At 37.0% G+C, this 16,862-nt stretch overlaps 1 protein-coding gene across 1 annotated transcript; it reads left to right on the forward strand.

The window, feature by feature from the left end:
- Positions 1–16,165: 16,165 nt before the first annotated feature.
- Positions 16,166–16,597, forward strand: LOC145689600 (uncharacterized). The gene has a single exon (XM_081763780.1). The coding sequence runs from the start codon at positions 16,166–16,168 to the stop codon at positions 16,595–16,597; it is 432 nt and encodes a 143-aa protein (XP_081619906.1).
- Positions 16,598–16,862: the final 265 nt, after the last annotated feature.

Consider the following 16,862-nt stretch of genomic DNA (forward strand, 5'->3'; position numbering starts at 1 on the left):
GCGTGGTACAGCAGGAACTTGGTCTGGAGCCACATTTTTTTTTTTTTTTGCCAGCCCGCAGGCTAGCTACCCTGTAGAGGGCTACACCCTCTTGGAGGGAAGTGGTGCAAGGAAACTATTTTGGATGTGGTAGGACTGGCGTTGGGCTATGGGATGTTCCTTTATTAATAAATACTGCAGTTGGAAGGTCATTATGGGCTTTGCGTCCATAATCATTATCGAGGTAGGTAATACATAACATATATATGAACATATTATTAATCATAACTATAAATATCATATAAATACAAAACAAAATATAAGAACATTAAAGAATGCAGGATAGTTTGATTATAAATTGTATGTGGGCAAGGATGAAGATGAGGGATGGAATGAGGTGCAGATAACGTCACAACACATAGGAGATGTTAGCAAGGACAAATGCTGGTTATCTTCTGCCTAGGGGCGACGCTAGGCCAATGAAGACGGGGGGAAGCCCTGTTAGAGACGGAGGTTTATCACTGTGCTTGATGCGATGGATATATATGCGGAAGATGAGCATGCAATCGATGGTCCTGCAAGAGTTCTAAGTCGGGATGATTGGGCGGCAAGGTATAACAATACAATGTAAACAATAAATTTAGAGGGAGATGGTAATATCGAGGGCGTGCCGATGAAAGTGCAAGGTAGTGCATGGTGGCTAACAGGATTGGTTGTTGTTGCATATAGCGGACAGTGATGAACTTGAGGCGAAGCGATTCAAGGTGATAAAGGAGTGTAGGAAAAGTAATGAGTGAATATAAGTGTCGAGTAGGGCTGGGAAGAGAAATGCGATGAGCAATGCGAAAGGCATGGCGTTCAAAGGTGAGCCACAGTCGCAAACATGGTAATTGGATCACAAATAAACATAAATTAACTGCGGCATTATTTCAAACATAAGTAGTTGATACTTCAGAACAAAATACGGTTAAAAAATAGAAACAGATTTCAAAAACAATTTTATTTGCTAAGCAAGTGTTCTAAATATGTTTCTGAAATGTAACACAGAGTTAAGTGAATGTCAAAAAATTGAAGAAGCTCTTGCTTTGCCATCTGTTGGCGTCAAAATTATCACACGGTATTTTTCTGGGTATAGTTGGAAAACGACAGTATTATATTGCTAAATTAACAGAATTTCAAGAAATAGGCAAAAATATTATCAGTTAAGAATACCCGATCAAAAAAAAAAAAAAATGAACCTGCTACCCTAATTCGTATCTACGAACTCTAATGTAATCTAGGACGAGATTAATATAGGCGTCGTTTAAACCTTAACTAACGTCGTGAAAAAATGTTGCACTATTTGTGCAGGGCCGGTTCTAGCAATATTTAGGAGCTCCCACCTAATAATAAAAGAGTAGAAAGTTCTAATGAACAAAAATTCTTCAAAGAATTATCTCAGTTGCAACTTTTTTCAATATCTGTAGTCTCCCTGTGAATATTAATCAAAATGGCGAAATTATAAGTAATTGACTGTGGATAAATACTGAACCAAGTTCCAATTTTAAATAATTAATAGTATTTTATTAAATAAGCACAAGATACAACTAGATATACAGGTACACACAACACACACACAAACATACAACATATATATATATATATATATATATATATATATATATATACAGTGGCGTATTTACGATTTTGTTTCGGGGAGGGCTTTGCTAACTTTCGGGGGGGGGGCTTTGCCTGAAAATATGAAAATTCTACAATATATTTCATGTACTTTACTATAGTAAGTAAGATTTCGGGGGGGGGGCTTAAGCCCGGAAGCCCCCTAAATACGCCACTGTATATATATATATATATATATATATATATATATGTGTGTGTGTGTGTGTGTGTGTGTATAGGTATAGGTATATTATATATATTTCGTGCTAAAGCAAATGGTCAAATAAATCCCAGTACAGGTATGAATGCATGATTGTTATCAAATACAAGAACTCAATTCTCGAACAGTAGCGAACATCTGCTTCATTAGGAAATTATCAGTTTTGTTATGAAAACTAGTCTTGTCTTTGTCACAAACAAGTCCCTTGTCATTGAAGGTGGAAATAAGTTTTTCTTTTAAATTTTTAAAGAGATATAGAAGAAAAATCAAGAAATAAAGAGAAAAGAGCTAATTGCAATGGAATTGCAAGCTGATATATTGATATTAAAACTCGCTATTGAATTTAATAAACAGTACAACCATATTTCTTCTGAAGGTGTGTTTGCTTTATTTTTCACTAACATAATAGATTATTATTAAAGATAAAACAAACAAAATTAAGTTGTATGTGTAGTGTCTAGGCCTTTCTGAGTGCGAGTAGTTTTTCCTCCCCTTCGTTGTTCATGATGGGGTAGCCTAGGGGTGGACGGTTCCTGAAAACGTAAACCGCGGTTTCGATTTGCCACTTAAACCGGTTTGGAACGGTTAACCGAAACCGAACCGAACCGAACTGATCCCAAACCGAACCGAACCGAACCGTTCTCAAACCGAACCGAATCGTAACGTTCAGAACTGTCTGTAGAACTTTGACAAACTAAACTATCCAAAGGGTTTGAAACGTGGTTTTGTTTACTATTGGCTAACCAAAACTTAAGCGGACTCCGTCAAAGCAAATTCAGCTGTGTCCACATGGAACTAAATTTAATCTTTAACTCACTAGTAACATACGACCAGTTAGCAGATTTGTGTATAATAAAAGAATAAAATAGCAGAGAGCCTGAAAGTACTCAAGAAAATTTTTTTGGCCTCTTTTCACTCCACCCTAATATATATATATATATATATATATATATATATATATATATACAGTGGCGGATCCAGGATATGATCAAGGGAGGGGCTAAACTATAGTTTGCCGTTTTATCCAGTGTAAACCAAGATTGAAGCCCATTTTATCCAGTGTAAACCTGAGTATCAAGGGGGGGGGCTATAGCCCCTATAGCCCTCCCCTTGGATCCGCCACTGTATATATATATATAATAGGGTGGAGTGAAAAGAGGCCAAAAAAATTTTTTTTCGAAATTCGATTTTGGATAGGGGGCAAAAGTTGCATCATATTATAGTACTTTACCATGGAAAATTTCAATTCTCTAAAATAATTTTTAGCCGGGGCGCAATGGGCCTTAAGTTTGATAGATTATGCAAATAAATGAAAAGAGGCCAATTTTTTAAAAATCTAAATTCGAATTTGGATATGGGGGCAAAAGTTGCATCATATCGTAGTACTTTACCATGGAAAATTTTAATTCTCTAAAATATTGTTAGCCGGGGGTCAATGGGCCTTAAGTTTCGTAGATTTTGTAAACAAACATACTTGTGTTGTGTATTTGTGTAATTATTAGACAGCTTTTCGCTTGAAGTAGACTGTAATTTGAGGGTGTTAAGAGTCGTTGTCGTGACGAGTTGAATTTCTAAAGCTACCGAAGTTCATATTCTATGTAACAGGGTACATCAAGCCAGATTTCACCACTAAGAGGTGGGTGCCGTCGAATTCAATCCCACCCACCCGCCAACATTAGATTCAATGTTTCATAAGTTTCGTTCACGTCTTCCTGAAAAATACTGCGACTTTGTCTCAAAAGTAAGCATGTATTTTCTCGAGTCAATTTTGGAACGAATAAAGAAATCGCTCTCTCGTGCCCCACATACTGAAAGAAGTTTCACTAATTATTTCCACTAAGCTTTCCACTACTTGCCTATGATATTTCAACTCAGGGATAATAATACATGTATTTTCTGAAGCGCGAATTTTTTGCAATTTTTCATCTCTTTCATGAGTCAGTATTAGCGTTCTGTTATGTTACACTCATTAAAGTTTATCATTTCTGTGTAATTATTAGTCCCGAAGTTTAATATTGGCACTTCGAAGGAACGAATTTCAGAAGGTTTACACTGCTTTCTGGATTGGAATATTTTATCAGCAGCAAGGATTCGTGTAGTTGATCTGTGGACATCAATCATGGCAATGAGAATGTTTTGAGGATTCGCATAGAATGCATTTCTGGAAATTACTTTATCGAGTAGAGTCTTGTATAGTTTTTGCAAACATCGCGAAAGTTTTATGGTCAGGAACAAATGTTTAGTTCCGTATTTGACAAGAGGTTTCAGTTTGATGTTGAACCACACTGGTGCATATACTTTTACCACGACCTTTGATAGAGTTTTGAACTCCTCTAAAGGATTTGGCATTGCTATATACACCCATAGACGCAAAAGTCTGTAAGCCACTGTTAACCAGCGAACATGCCCAAGTTTCCCAGATTTCTTAATCTGCTAGACTTTTATCAGTCTCATCTTATTACAGATTGGTGTATTTCACACAAGTACCTCTGATCATAACTGAGATCAGGAACATTTAGGAGTGTAGGAGGTTCTGAAGAAATCTTTTCAAAGCTGTACACTGAATTTGTTTCACAATTCACAAATGATCTACCAATAGAGCCAAAGAAAGTGTAAGGGCCAGTAGTTACACCATCGATTTGTTTTAGTAAATGACGAAGTGATAGTTCAATGAACTGCAATAAGCATATGCAGCACTGCAAGGGCCTCCCTAAATGGTTTTCGAGCACCCTAAGCACTCGAGCACTCTAATCACTCCTCTTTTTGACTCAACATTAATATTAGTACTATCGCAGCCGATAGCTACCACATCCGATAGGTCCACATTATTTTCTTGTAATTCGCGAGCAATATTCTTTGCAGATGCTGATCCGGTCAAAGCATTCCGGCATAGCCGAGAAATTTGTTACCCGTTTCTACATGGATAAAATAATGTTCTTCTATCTTCATATCTCTGACTTCCGGACATCGTGAGCGTTTGGTCTTTCTTCCAATCAAAATAGATGGCACGAGGTTTCACTTTATTAATAGTCTCTTTAGTTCTTACACTTATACCATTTTTCACAACCTCTCTTTGAATTTTACTTCTGTCAATTATGTTTTGCGACTGCTCTAGAATCACATATTAAAAGTCTTCCAAAACCGCACTAACAATTGCTGCAATTTTTCTTCTAGTCACGCCGGTTTTCTCCTTCACTTTTGCTAATGTTGGGACGAATTTTCTTATTTTCGCGCATCCAATCTGTGCTTGCTCTCTTGTCTTCTTCAAAGGATATTTCCAACTAAAACTGATCTCCTCCAGCTTCAGTGTATTCTTTATTGCCTTCCTATCTTGTTTCCGAAGATGACAAGTAGTCTGAAAATTCGATAATGTAACCATAGTAGAGTATAATACTCTTTGGTTGATAGCTTCACCATAAGATCGCTTTTTGGCTTTCCTTCCTTCTCTTTTCTTGAATTTCTTTATCCAAGTAATATCAATAATACCGAATATCATTTTTTACTCACCACCCAGCAACACAAATAGGCTAGTTATCGCCCGGGGCAAGAACTCGCCTTAGCACCTCCCGACCAACCAAACCGAAAGGTTCCCCAATTATACCTGATATTGGCATCAGACAGTAGTTCTATTCCATTCTTTCTTCAAGTGGTTGATTTCAAAATTATGGTACATGATTTAATTTTTAGTACAAAATAAAACACTAAATTAATTAGTATTTCATTGCCAAATAATTTGACAGTAGCATGCTTGACGCGTTCTTACAGTCTTGCAAATCACAATGTTTTTAGAATCATATCAGGATATGGATATGTGTAGAATGAATCAACAGTCTTTTGCTTTAAAATAGAATAGGCCTATTTAATTATGAAAAACAATCAAGTTGTTGTTTTGAGTATACTCGAACATTTTACAAATCTCTTAAATCGATGTAAGTTAAATGAAAACACAAAAAGCTGGAACTAAAATTTAACCTTGCGGGCTCTTTTGGATGCAGAGGTTTTTATAATGTCCTCAAAACATAGCTTTGAAGCTAACTTATGATCTATAGATATGATCCTAAGGTTGGTGAGTCGTTGTTGCCCTCTTAAGTTTCTGAGTTTTTTTTGTTTTTTTTTAGTTTGCTAAACTTCTTTCCTTGCTTTATAATGAAAATAATTATTTGCCCAGTTTTGCGCCCCCCAATTCGGCGCCCGGGGAACAAGTCCCGTTTCCCCTTAGTTACGCCACTGTCACCACCAACCAACTATTATACTATTAACAATACTGCCAAAAGTTCATTTTAGGATATCAGAAGACATTAAATAGCAAAAAGCTTTTTTTTATGACAAACTCACAAAATGCTTATAGTTAGTCACTTTTCGTCTTATTATTACCAAGTTTCAGGACCATTGCGCCCCGGCTAAAATAATTTTAGAGAATTAAAATTTCATGTTGTTATCTATTGACAAAGGATGCATCTTTTGCCCTCTATCCACAACACAAATTAAAATCTACATTCAGCGAAGATTTGCTACATAGTTACATAGTAAACGGAAATTGATTTGCAAAATCTCAAACTTAAAGCCCCTTGCGCCTCGGCTAAAAATTATTTTAGAGAATTGAAATTTTCTATGGTAAAGTACTACGATATGATGCAACTTTTGCCCCTATCCAAATTCGAATTTCGAAAAAAAAATTTGTTTGTATATATATGTTTGTATATCTTTTGTATGTATATAGATAGATAAAAATATCACACAACTAGATACCACGTAGGGGGCCGCGGTGGCTCAGTGGTAGAGCGTTCACCTCCGGTGCTTGGGGTCCCTGGTTCGATCCCAGCTCGCGCCGTGTGGACTTTGTGGTGGACAAACACCGTGCTCGTGGGTTTTTTCGGGGTTCTCCCGTTTCCTCCCACTTTCTTCATTCCACCATTTCATTCATTTCTCATTATCACTGTCTCCTTTAGCCTAACCGGCATAATCGTGGGACGTTAAACTTAAGGATTTCATTAGATACCACGTATGCACAAAAAAAAAACTGGCAATACAAGTATTTGATGGAGAAATGATCCCAATAAATTCCTTCAAATTAGAAGCATATCATATGTCAACGAAATAAAAAAAAAATCACTGGTAGTGATCAGTCTTTGAAAAAGATGAAATTCGTTGGGTTAAGTTCTGACCTGTTAAGCCCGCATTCTACAACTGCTTCAAATTCGAAAATGTTATTATTCTTCTTGTTTACCTTCACTTTTAATATTCCTGCTCAAATAGCAGCTTGCATGTGTGTCTTCATTTCTCTCATTTTTCATACTTTCATTCTCAACGTCGTGATTAATATTATAAGAAAAGCGTGATTAACTAACCAGACTCGTCATCATCAAAAAGCCGAACACATATTTCAGACTTTGACTGTTTCTGATTTTGAAAACGCTCCTACGTACGATGTACCGGTAAGTCAATACTCGGCACCTTGGATATCACATCGTTAGCAGATCATTATATAATTGCTTTCTGTAAATAAAATCTTCTTGTGAGTTTTATTGAAACGTTTGGATTGCGAGCGTAGCGAGCAAGAAAATTTTTAACAAATCTTTGCAAACCGACAACAATATTGATTTAATAGGGTGCCAATACTTTTACGGGGCACACATCGTTTACTCATTTTCAACACTTCTTTTTTCTTATTGCTTGTTCGGCGCCCTCTTGCTACCAGCTCCTCCCTCCCCCCCCTTGTAGCTACGGCTCTGGGTGTGGTATCTTCTCCATCACGATGTAGGTTTTGTACATTTGCTAATCGTACGCATAAATATCATTCTCTGACAGAAGAGTTGCACTAAGTTGCAATCTCGCTATCTTCGATTCTGGACAGTAAACACAATGGCAAGGAAACATCTACCATTTCCCACTTTAATTTCTCTTTATTTCACCACCATACGGCCAACGAGTGTTATTACAGAGGTAATGTAGGAGTACACACGTGAGAAATTGTAAAGATCTAGGCTTAATAATAGACCAAGGGCTTAGCTGGAATAAACACATTTCTGAACAATGTATTAAAGATAAGCACATCTTACGACAGCTTTATAAATTAAAAGGCTATTTGTCGAAAAAAAAAAAAAGACTATATCTTGTTAACACTCTCATTTTGCCTCTGTTTGATTACTGCGATTCAATATGTGGTAGCTCTCTCTCCACTCAAAATACTAGGGCAATTCAGAAAATACAGAATTACTCTATACGCTTCTCTCTCAATTACAGAAAGTCTTAGCATATTCTGCCGATACTTAACGAAAACAATATCCTAACCATGTCCCGAAGACGATATCTCCGATACTGTTGTTTACTATACAAAATAAATTCACATAAAACACCACCTTACTTGCATCATAAATTAACATGTAGATAAGAGATTCACCGTTACAATACCCGAGGAAGTAATAAACTGAATATGCCCCGGCATTCTTGAAAAATAACAGAGAAGGCATTTTCAATTTCGGCAGTAAGAATCTGGAACTCCCTACCAAAGACAATCACTGACAAACTATACAATTCATTTAAATCATCACTCCAAACATTATTATTTAGAGATCAGAGACAAAGCATTGGCACACATAAAAGGTTTACTACAGTATGATATTGGATTGAAAGTGGTATGTAATTGGACTAACGGTATGAGTATAGTGTTTTATCTTACATTTACTGAGTGTTTTGTTTATTTTTAGTATTATTAAATGTACCATGTTATGTTGTTATTTGTATCTTGTATTTTATTTGTGTCTGTTTTTTTTCTTTCTATTCTTTGTAATGATGACAAGGGTTAGGTGGCAGAACAGCGTCCGGCTGAACCTCGCCCGCTGAAATAAAGAAAAATTCAATTCAATTCAATTCAAATTGGCAGACATTGATCTGGCATACGGGAAAGCGGACGGTAATGGCCGTGTGGCACAACAGTGTACAGACAACAATTTCCTAATCTTAGAATTCTACACCACGCAACGTTTTCAGGTGTAGATCGAAGATTACAAGAAACAGGATTGCTGGAAGTACACAGGCCCAATGCTGGACGAAACAGAACCGTATGGACTGTGGCTTTTGAGGAGGAAATTCTTGCTTGAGATCAAGGAAAACCATTCACCAGCACACGGGTAGTAACTGCTGAAATTAACACGCATCATCGGCAGGTTAGGAACATGCTTCACGAAAATCAGATGTACTCTTTCCATGCGCAAAGGGTGTGTGCAAACGTAGGCGGGAGTTTGTCCAGTGGCTACGCGAACCATGCTAATATATCCCGCTTCATGTCTCATATTCTCTTCAAAGATAGAGCTATGTTTTCCCATGATGGAGTGATGAACACTCACACTCAACATTTGTGGTTTGAGGCAAACCCATATGGAATGTCAACTCGTGCCCATCAGGTCGGTGTTCTGTGAATGTGTGGGCATGAATCGTTGATAATTCTCATCAGACTGTACCTACTACCACAATGCCTAACCGGGTGGGAGTATTGGATATTTTTGAAAGAGATTCTGCCTGAACTACTAGAGACTGTGGCACTGGCTGTTCATCGAAACATGTGGTTCATGCACAACGGTGCTCCAGCACTTTTGCTGTGGAGGTGCGAAATTGTCGCAACGCATCCTTTCCGAACAAATGGATGGGAGAGAAGGACCGGGAAGGATCTTGGCCACCTCGTTCATCCGACCTTAACCACTTAGATTTCTTTTTCTGGGGCAATATGAAACAACTAATCTGCGCGACACCTGTGCAATCAAAGGAGGATTTAGTTGCTCGAATTGTTGCTGCAGCGTGGAGCATTCAGGAAACGGCAGGAATGTTTCAACGCGTTCGCAGCGTCTTTCCCTTCGATGCCGCTGTAACCTTTGCATTGAAGTGGTGAGTTGAAACTTTGAACACCTTCTGCAATGTCCGTTCTGACAACCATCCTCTTTCTATGTAAACAAAGACTCCCCTCTGTACCTTGCTCCCTACAACTACCTTCTGTATGCAGTCCCGTTATACGATTTGGATCCAAAAATATCGGCCCCTGTTACAGTACGTACAAATATCGTGAATGAAAGGAATATTTTGTTTCACATCCGTCAGTTTAGAACATTGATTGAAAAAAACGTACTGTAGTTGCATTTGTGTGATGTACTGATCGAAATGAATGTGCTAAAACAGTTATTATTATTATTATTATTATTATTATTATTATTATTATTATTATTATTATTATTATTATTATTATTATTATTATTATTATTATTACGCGTTCTTTATTTGTCTGTATTTCTTGTTCAATTACTGTAGTTGTAAAGACAGATGCGTTCTCAAAAGCGATATCATTTATATGAGCAGATCAGCAATCGGAATTTCTTTATTTTCTGTTACTTATCGGCTTGTGCCGTACGTATTTTTACATTCTAGAAACGTAAAGTTTCCAGTGAATTCTTGTACAACGACTTTACTAGTACTTTTTGAGGAGGTATGGAACCACACACAGTAATTTTTACTTCACCCGCTATCTTTTATCTTCGTGTATGAGTACTGATCTGCCACGTAATATTATTTCCAGGCAGTGAAATGTCCTTTACATGTTGTTGTACACTCAATTTACGTCATAAAGTATCAGGGAAATCCCGGCGCCGCCACTGCACAAATCTGAAAACTGCAAATTTGGATACAGCAGGTTAGGATATTTTGTCGATATCATGCCGCATCACGTCTACAATCAGTAGTTTGTGCAATATTTAAATCTGAAGTTTGTTTACCCGCGCTTTCGGCAGCCTATAACACGTAAATGACATGCTTTTCGTCCTATGTGTGCTGGAACTTCTTTTTTTTTTCTCTCTCTCTCAGGAATCACCCCTTGCTTTTTGTACAACGAATTTAGCGCCATACTGTGTAGCATCATCAGAATCAATTTGACTACACTAACGCGTCAAAAGTAACTGTTCACAAAAACAGCATAAATTTTCTTGGTTTCCTGATAATATTACACCACGATATATTCCACATACAGGTGTAAATCATGCCCCCCCCCCTCCCTAGTCATTTCAAGACGAATTTAGTGTTTCATTCTAAACGTAGCTTCTCCTGAAATATCATCCACCCTTCAAGTAACTGCCACCCCTACCACGGTATCTCCTAAATCCGCCCATGCCGTAAAGTTGTCTTCTAACTGATATTAAGAGTTTTATTCCAAAATCCAAAGCATCAGTAAAAGTACCCACACAAGTACGACCCCTAAATTGTTTCAGTAATATCGAAATAATTTTAATCTGAATAAAGTTATACCGAAAAACGTAACATTCACCCTTATTATAATGTTTGGGTGGACGGTTGCTAATATTGCAAACTGCATTTCTGTCGATTTCAAATATTGAACTGAAACCGAACAAAACAGTCCTGAAAAAGGGCCCAACAGTTCTTAAACCGAACTGAACCATTCTACAAACCGAACCGTTTCCAATCCGAACCAAACCGTTTCCAAACCGAACCGAACCGAACCTTTCCCAAACCGAACCGAACCGTTCCCAAACCATACCGAAACCGAACCGTTCTCAAACCGAACCGGACCGGTTTGAAGTCCAAACCGATTGATTCGGTTTAGACTACAAACCGAACCGAAACCGGTTTTTGGAACACCCCTAGGGTAGCCTACATAAAATCGTGGTTTTTAAGATTTGTTCTCTCTGGGGAAATGACGGCGTCAAATACTGAAATTTTCACGGGGCGGTAAATTGCCTAGGATCGGCCCTGTACAAAATGCAAATAATTCTGTGTATTTGCTCCCTGAAATTGTGCTAATTTTCTTAAAAATTAACAGATGTGGGAATCAAACTCTCGGACTACCTCTACCGGTGCATCCATCCCTGAACATAAGTAACGAAAAATCAAAACCCTACTTTGCTTAGAGCTGTTAACAAATGTTTTAAAAAAATCGCTCCATCTGAATTTAATACGAGAGAATGGATTGATAATGATTGTTACACTCTTATAATACAACGACCATATGTATACGCTGCTGTGGTTGACAGTGAGCAAGAGCTCCCATCAGGGGGGGGCAAGGTGGTGCGCTCACCCCCCTAGAGAAAATTGTACTTCGAAATATCGAAAACCAAATAGAATTTTTATAATAGTTACAGTAAAATTTGAAACTATATTTGAAATGTCGCTTTTTCTTGCCCCCTCCCCTTGGAAACGACAACATGGGCGCTCTTGACAGTGAGAGTTCTAAAAGAAAGTTTTACTTATAATCTTAATGACCTTTCGATTACAGTTACGCTTTCGAATTGTATATGCATAAACTGCGTGAAAACTAATTGTATTTAAACACATTTTGAAATACATTAAATCTTACTCAGATCGGTAACCGAAAAGGCCGTATTTATTCAATTTTAATTTAACAACTAAACTACTGCAATGAAGTAAAATAAACTTAGTTTCGAAACTTCATCGACTTGCAAACGCTTCGTTAACAGTAACTAGTAACTGATACTGGCAACTCCCCCGTCTCAACATTTGTATTATCACTTTCGGAATTTTATCCAGAAGTCTAAAGAAACATTTTAGAGCCTTCGCTCGCCTATCATCTTTCAAGCTTTGTAGCTTTCTTTTCCGATAAAATGCTCACTTGTTTTTGTTTGTTTGTATTTTTTTGTTTGTGTTTTTTCATTGGCCATTATTACCAGGTGAAATACAAAGTACTATTGAAAAGTGAAAATACACATCATTATAAATACATACCAAAATGAAGAAACGACTCAGGATAGAAACGAAAATGTTGACGAATGATGACAAATGGACTAATAGACATTAACAGTGTGAGCATTAAGCTGTGAGTAGTGATTCTGTCACTGATATTAGGAACTTAAGTTAAAATTTCCATCAGAAATGATCAAAAATTCCATTTGTTCCGCCCGTCTTTCTTAGTAGAACGTCCCCTTCCCTGGACCAAAAACATCAAAAGCCTAGTCTCTTCAACTTCGATGTTGTGCATTTTATTTACGTTAACATTTCTCAACCCTTAACTGTGGTCATTGAACCCACGTACTATGCGGAGACACTGTTTAGGACAAGGCGGAGCACCCTTGAAGACATTATTTTTTCTGTGATAATGCCACCATAAGCAAAACGTGCAGTTGACTTCGTTTTGTTGTTCATCATTCCTATTTAAAAGACATATTTGGTAATGATATTCTCTAGCAAGGTCGCGGAAAGGTTGTCGGCAGAGGAATAAAGAGTCTGTTATATTTGTATTTTGTGCATATGATGGGAAAGAGTGCCGTTGTCTTTAGTCGTACTGCCGTAGTGCTTAACATAACATCTATTGAAAAGCTAAATTTCTCTCAATTTTATTACATATTCGTAAAATCTCTCTTTTACAATCTTTAAAAATATTTCCTAAATCATCCTTCTTCGTGGGAAATTTTCCTAAAATTAGCATCACTTGTGAGTGTGACATTAGCGTCAATTGATGCACGAGTCTATTTCAATTATAGAAGGGTGTTTTACAGCCAACCACACAAAGATTCGACTTTATTATCCTTTTGATGTAATTTATCTGTATCTCAGTCTACAATATTTATTTGAAGAGATTTGGAAAAGCTTTCATCATAACATTTTCTCTAATAAATATCCATATTTAAAATACAAAATTCATTTACCAGTTTGGTGCCATCTTCACTTGGAGCCTCCTGCAAATGCGTAGCTCGTAGGATTATAGATTCGGCCCTGTATTTCTTTCGTGGGTCCACTGCAGTGCCAGATCTATACATAAGCTAAACAAGCTATAGCTTCTGGCCCCACTCGCTTGGGGGCCCAAATATTTTCAAGAAAAAACGGATTGTAATATAATTTCAAATAAAAGAAAAAGCAAATAAGATGAAACACACATTACAACAATTGTGTTTTGTTATTTTTAAGTACTAGGCTTTTATGAAGCAAGTATTGGGGTTCTATTTTCAGCCCCACTTATAATAAGGTCTCTGTTATCCAGCCCTGCTTATAATGAAGCCCCCTGTTTCCCAGCCCTGCTTATATTGGTACCTTACTTCCATTTAGATGTCCATTAGGGTCCATAAATGAGCATATAGAATGTATTCAAACCTAAAAAGTGGCGAAATTTTGTCGCTGAAAAAGAAAGAATGACGTATAAAGGGCCCCTAACGCTTGATGTATAAGTGGCTCCTTTCAGTAGCTTAGGGTTTCATCAAACCTAAATTCGCCACTGGTCCACTGGATCCTTATATTTCAAAACTTGTAAAACAAAATTCTTCGATCCTGAAATTAATTTTAAAATATATTCTCAATATATAGTTCTTTATTCATTTATTCTTAATGAGTAATATAAATAATGTTCCATAATTAGGTTCATCTTGATTTGAAATATATGTTAACGAAGTGCCATATAAATAACGTGTTCTGAACACTCCTAAATATATACAAAGAAAACTATTCAAAAACAAAGGAATTATTTTCGGATACACCTACAACAATGCATCTTCAAGCTTCTAAACCACCTATAAGCGTGTTTGTTGTTTATGTGAAAGTGACAGATGTTCAATCTCTGAAATTTACACACTGTATATATTGGGTTTCAAACCAAATAAATCCTCGTCAAGCGAATTTAAACAATGCATTTTCCAATGCAATATTAATTCGATTGTGTTTTAGTCAAATATTTTACTAAATGCCTCTTTTGAACTACATAGTTCGTTACGTCTTAGTTAGCGTCTTGTTCTAGATAATCTGAGTATATTATGATATTGGACTCGAACATTTCGAGCAGATGGTGACTTTGCCCATTTAAATGAATTTTTAGCATCATATGATCTTCCGGTACTGTGTTTTTCTGTTATATCCGGGGTTTCATCTTCTTCACTGTAATTATCTTCGTCGGAGATTTCGGAATTCGCATCGTGGTCACTTGGAATTGTATTGGCATGATCTTTGCCAAAAACTCATCCTCTGAAGTTATAGTCCATTGTTGTTTTTCCAAATCGTCTATATCAGGATTGTTTATTCCCCCATCTTCGTAATGATGTAATGATGATGTTTCTCATTTAACCATTTCTCTATAATAGCATACCGATCTGTAGACACACTCGAACAAGGATTACTGCCAGCCATTATGAAGTTATAACCAGAGGTAAAAATGAGGGGGAATGTGGGGTGACGCCGTTACCCCACTCCCAACATGTGGTATCTCCCATTCCTAAAAAAGTTACAAAGGGCAAAGATAAGCGTGAGGGTTACATGGGGACAGCTTGACGCGACCCTCTACCTTTTCAGATCTACAGGGTGGCCCAAAAGTAGGTATACAACCCTGCATTGATCAAGTATAATGTTTCAGTTTATGGGTTTATTTGCTTCGGCTCTTCCGAGCTTAATGTGTAAGAAAAAACACATTAAGAACAAATAATAAAGAAACCTAAGGCATTAAAACAACGAATATCCCAAATATAGATGTGGACAGATTCTATGCTGGTCTTAGCATGGTTAAGAGCAAGTCCAAATAGATCTAAAACATTTGTTGGCAATCGAGTTGCTGAGGTACAAGAAGTGGGAGGAGAATGGAGACACGTCGCTTCAAGTGAAAATCCTGCAGATATTATATCAAGAGGAACAAGTCCTGACAAGTTAATACATAATAATTTGTGGTGGAACGGTCCTCAATGGTTACAGTGTTCTTCACTTGATTGGCCTAAGACGGAGCCTGCCCCACTCAGAGAGATTCCTGAACAGAAGAAATTAAAATCAAGTTACTTAGTGACAACTTAAGATAATAGTATGATCGAAAGATTCTCTACTTTGAACAAACTTCAGAGAGTCTTGGCTTATTGCATGCGGTTTTTCAAGAATGCTAAAGTAGAAGCATCAAGAAGAAATACAGTCGCTCTTATTTGGAAGAAATTGAAGAAGTTTTAATCAGACCAATACGAGAAGTTCAAAACTCAGTTTATGCTAAGGAAATGGCTGATTTTAAAGAAAAAAATGAAATGAAATCTTTGAGTTTTACGTCCCACGGTTATGCCGGTTAGGCTAAAGGAGACGGTGATGATGAGAGATGAGTGAAATGGTGGAATGAAGAAAGTGGGAGGAAACGGGAGAACCCCGAGAAAACACACGAGCAGTTCATTTGGCGGGGGCTGGGATCGAACCCGGGACTCCAAGTACAAGAGGGGAACGCTCTACCACTGAGCCACCGCGCCCCCCGATCTTAAAGAAAGTGGAAGAGTTAGCAATAAGAGCAAACTCTTGCCTCTCAATCCTTTCATATGTGATCAACAATTACTAAGAGTTGGTGGAAGATTAAAGATGTCTGAACTTGAATTTGATGCTAAACATCAAATTATTCTACCACCAGATCATCACCTAACAAGACTAATTATAGAACATGAACACAGGCGATTGCTACAATCTGGACGTCAGTTAATGCTAGCATCACTAAGGCAAAGGTATTGGATACCTATTGGTAAAAATGCCATCAAGAAAGTTATTAGAAGGTGTATTACATGTCAAAGATTAAAGGTGGCTGGACCAGAACAATTAATGGGACAACTACCAAAACATAGAGTAGAACTAACAAGACCTTTCACAAATTCTGGAATCAACTTTGCCGGTCCTATTTACATCAAAACTGGTACCAGAAAATCAAAAACAAAGGTGAAGTGCTACATTGCAGTGTTTGTGTGTTTAGCAACAAAGGCTATCCATCTCGAAGTTGTGAGTGATCTTACTCACTTGTAATGAGCGAGAATAGAATAACATTTATCTATGATTGTGGTAAGTCGCATCTCATTATCTCCTTTCACTTATGAAAAACAAGCAAAAAGTAGTGTTAAAATTTGTAATATTTGTTAGTATATTAGGCTCTTAACAGTCATTTAGATTAGAAAAAAATGACAAATACTATAACTTTTTCTCAATTTTGCACCTAAGATTAATAGGTTAATATTTCTTTCTCTTCTTTTATTTCTTACTGATGAGTAATGGATTTCTTTTTATTTTAAGA

The sequence above is a fragment of the Thermobia domestica genome, chromosome 7 (genome assembly GCF_964235325.1).
Source record: "Thermobia domestica chromosome 7, izTheDome1.hap1.1, whole genome shotgun sequence".
NCBI classification, from domain to species: Eukaryota; Metazoa; Arthropoda; class Insecta; order Zygentoma; family Lepismatidae; genus Thermobia; species Thermobia domestica.